This window comes from Thermobia domestica, chromosome 11 (genome assembly GCF_964235325.1).
Source record: "Thermobia domestica chromosome 11, izTheDome1.hap1.1, whole genome shotgun sequence".
Lineage (NCBI taxonomy): Eukaryota > Metazoa > Arthropoda > Insecta > Zygentoma > Lepismatidae > Thermobia > Thermobia domestica.
Window position 1 is genome coordinate 79,013,928 of NC_137464.1, and position 4,124 is coordinate 79,018,051.

Below are 4,124 nucleotides of genomic sequence, written 5' to 3' on the forward strand. Positions count from 1 at the left end.
GCAGAGCACCATCTCCGAAGTGTGGTCTAAGGTTCGCCGTCTCCAAGGGCAACCCTCATCTACTGGTGTTCCGGCCTTGCTTATTGATGGTCATCTTGTAACGGAGCAGGATCGAATTGTGGCGGATTTGGGTCGCCATTTTGCTGATGTCTCCAGTTCTGGAAACTATCCTCCTGCCTGTGAAACAGCGTGCGGAGCGTATGCCCCTTGCCTTTCGCTCTGATAACAGTGAGAGCTACAATGCACCTTTTAGTGCTGATGAATTGTCTTCTGTTCTACGCTCTACGAAGGATACTGCCCCAGGTCCGGATAATATTCACTATGCTATGCTTCGGCATCTCCCTCCTGAGGGACTCCACCATCTTCTTACCCTCTATAACCGGATCTGGACTGAGAGGTTTTTCCTACTGCCTGGCGTGAAGCCTATATCATCCCGATCCTGAAACCGGGCAAGCTTGCAACGTCTTCTGCCAACTATCGGCCGATTGCCCTTACCAGCTGTCTTTGTAAAGTCCTCGAAAAGATAAAAAACGCCAGGTTGGTTTGGTTTTTGGAGCATCATGGCCACCTCTCAAATTTTCAGTGTGGATTTCGGCGGTATCGTTCCACCGATCATCTTGTTCATCTTGAGACTGCCATCCAGGACGCCTTTCGACATCAGGAGCATCTTGTCGCCATCTTTTTTGATCTGGAGAAGGCCTATGATACGGTCTGGCGTTATGGTATCTTGCGGCAAGTGCACGCATGGGGCGTGCGTGGACATCTGGGATTTTTTTCTCCAGCATTTCCTCCGCGAGCGCTCCTTTAGAGTGAAGCTTGTATCCACACTGTCTCGGTCTTTTTCTCAGGAAACTGGTGTTCCCCAAGGCAGTGTGCTCAGTATGACCTTATTTGCTGTGGCTGTGAACAGTGTCATGGCCGAACTTTCACCTTTTGTGCATGGGCTGCTGTATGTAGACGACTTTACCATCTACTGTCGGTCACATGACTTTCGCACCATCGTTCGCCAGCTCCAACTGACGCTTAACCGCCTTCACCATTGGTCTTCCAACACAGGCTTTCAGTTCTCCTCAGTAAAGACGAAATGTGTACACTTCTGTCGTCTGAAGAACTGTGCTTTCAATCCGGATCTTTATTTGGGCCCTATTCGTCTGTCTTATGTGGAGAGTGTTCGTTTTCTGGGCCTTGAGTTTGATCGCCGCCTTGCTTGGACTGCCCATGTTCGCCAGCTGAAGTATAGTTGTCTCCGTGCGATGAATCTGCTGCGCCTGGTTTCCCATACCACTTGGGGCGCTGACCGTGTTGTGCTGCTTCGACTGTATCGGAGTCTCATTCGCTCTAAGATGGACTATGGTTGTGTGGCGTATGGCTCTGCCCGTTTGTCTGTCCTTCGTCACCTGGACACTGTTCACCATCTGGGCCTTCGCATTGCGATTGGTGCTTATCGCACAAGACCGATCCTCAGCTTATACGTCGAAGCCAACGAACCATCTTTGGATCATCGTCGCCAGTTGTTGCAGCTGAGATACTTGCTTCACCTGCGAGCTTCTATTGATCACCCGTCTAGTTTCACCCTGGATGCTGGTGCTCGTCTTCAACGCTATCAAGCTCGACCCACTTGCACCCGGCCTTTTGGCATTCGTGCCCTTGAGCTTTTAGCTGACCTTGACGTCGATCTCCCTGCGCTTTCTCCGCTGGGTTTCCTGCCTCTTCCACCTTGGCAGCTTTTGAAGCCTGTGATCAATCTCCACTTGTTGCGGTTCAAGAAGGCGACTACTACCGATTTGGAATTTCGGCAACATTTTTTGTGCCTTCTCGACTCTTATCGAGGCCACCGTCTTATCTTCACTGATGGCTCCAAGCAGGCTGATGGTGTAGGAAGTGCTTTTGTCCTGGATGCCCACCGTTTCAGGTTCCAGCTTCATCCATTCTGCACAGTATTCACTGCAGAGCTGGTTGCCATCTTGGAGAGTCTCCACCATATCCGCCGTCGCCATCTTCGCCGTGTTGTGATCTGCTCTGATTCCAGCAGCGCCTTACATAGCCTAGCCGATGTCACTTCTACGCATCCGCTGGTCCAGCAAATCCTCCTTACTTGTCATGCACTACTTGCTGAGGGCTATGATGTAACGTTCTGTTGGGTGCCTGGCCATGTTGGCATCCCTGGCAATGAGTTTGCTGATGCTGCTGCGAAGGAGGCTGCTGTTGCTGGTCGACGCTGTCTTCTTCCTGTTCCTAGCTCTGATGTCTGCTCTGTGTTTGCTCACGTTCTCCGTCAACGCTGGCAATCCTCCTGGGATGAGCAGATTCCCAATAAGCTGCATGCAGTGAAGCCCCGCCTTGGAGTCTGGTCGACGAGCTCCCGATCATCTCGCCTGGAAGAGCGGACTTTGGCCCGCCTTCGGATTGGACATAGTCATCTCACTCATGCACATCTTCTGCAACGTACGCCTCCGCCTGTGTGTCGTCATTGTGGTCAGCCCCTGAGTATTCGTCACCTCTTAGTGGAATGTGTGGCTCTTGCTGCTGCCAGACTTTTGTTTGGACAGCCAGCTGACCTCGCTACTGTTCTCGGCGATGATGAAGCCACTGTGTTGAAGTTGTTCCAGTTTTTGCGGCATTTGCATGTTTTGACAGCACTTTGACTTTCTTCTGTGTTCCAGTGCTTCCGACCTCCGATCTGTGTACCATCTTCCTTTTATTGCTAGCGAGTGATACTTTTAATGTATGACCTTCACGCACATTCAGTGATTAGTCTGTGTTTTCGTCGTTCGTGTGACTGTTTCTTTTACGACCAGTGACGGGTGCAAAAGACCTTTGTTGTCGAGGCACCCTCCCCAACCCCTTTTCCATTCTAGACTTGAAAAAAAGTAAAAAGCTTTATTGGTTCTTTTTTAATCGAATAATGAAGACGCTACTTTAGTACCTAAAAATAAGTACTAGAACTCCGAACGGATTCAGATTATGAGACAAGAAAATTTTTAACATTTGGATTGTAAATTTGGAGGTATCATGACTTCTTGTATCTACTGACCAAATTATATTATATATTTACTTTATTTCTCACCTAGCTCAATATAATATGAATTATATCTATATAATATGAATTATTTCTAATTTCTGTTTCTATCCTAGTCTGAAGGAAAACCTTCTTTGCGCACAGATTATAAATCTAGCATTGTGGCAACGTTGGGCAAAAATTTGTGTTCAGAAAGACCAACAGAGATCTGTGCGCAATTCGGGATCTATAGTGTGTGCAATCCTGTTGCTCCCGGAAAAATTTTGTTCACGAGCTTTCACGTCGAGAATGGCCTGAAAAAGGAGATGTGTTGTCGCGATTATTATTCAACTACGTCCTGGAATACGCTATAAGGAAAATCAAAGATAGCAACCAGGACCTAGAGTTGAACGGTATTCACCAGGTTATGGCGTGTGCTGATGTAAATTTAATAGGGGATGATAGGAGAACAATAGAATGATATGTAGAGGTCTTATTAAACGCTTGCAGGGACATGGGTTTCGAAAAACTAAATGCAGAGAAAACTAAATACAAGGAAGTTCATTGGGATCGTAACACGGCAAAGTATGGACGCGTTAAATATCAAATAATACTTTTGATAAAATGGATACTTTCAAATATCTAGGATCAATATTAACAAACAAAAACTATATTCACGAAGAAATTAAATGTCGACTAAAAGCAGGGAATTCGTGTTATTATTCAGTTCAAAATATCTTGTCGTCGCGAATTCTGTCGAGGAATTTGAAGTTTAAAATATATAAAACGATAATCATGCCTGTTGTTCTATATGGTTCCGAAACATGGTCGCTTACTCTGAGGGAAGAACATAAACTGAAAGTATTTAAGAACAAGATCCTGGGACGAATATTCGCACCCAAGAGGAACGGGAATGGGGAAGGGCGGAAACTTCATAACGAGGAACTACATAATTTATACGGTTTACCAAACATTGTTAGGGTAATAGGGTAATCAAATCTAGAAGGCTTAGTTGGGCAGGTCATGTAGCCAGAGTGGAAGAAAGTAGGAACGCTTTCAAAATCTAAACTGGAAGACCAATCGGAAAATGGCCATTAGGAAGACCTAGGCGCAGATGGGAAGACAA

General features: G+C 46.5%; 1 protein-coding gene across 1 annotated transcript; it reads left to right on the forward strand.

Moving 5' to 3' along the window:
• Positions 1-881: 881 nt before the first annotated feature.
• Positions 882-2,645, forward strand: LOC145665186 (uncharacterized). The gene has a single exon (XM_081732470.1). It carries the CDS (start codon positions 882-884, stop codon positions 2,643-2,645), a length of 1,764 nt encoding a protein of 587 aa, XP_081588596.1.
• The last annotated feature ends 1,479 nt before the right edge of the window (positions 2,646-4,124 follow it).

Excerpts from the sequence above, each read along its gene's own strand:
- LOC145665186 (XM_081732470.1), top strand. The coding sequence starts at position 882 with ATGACCTTATTTGCTGTGGCTGTGAACAGTGTCATGGCCGAACTTTCA.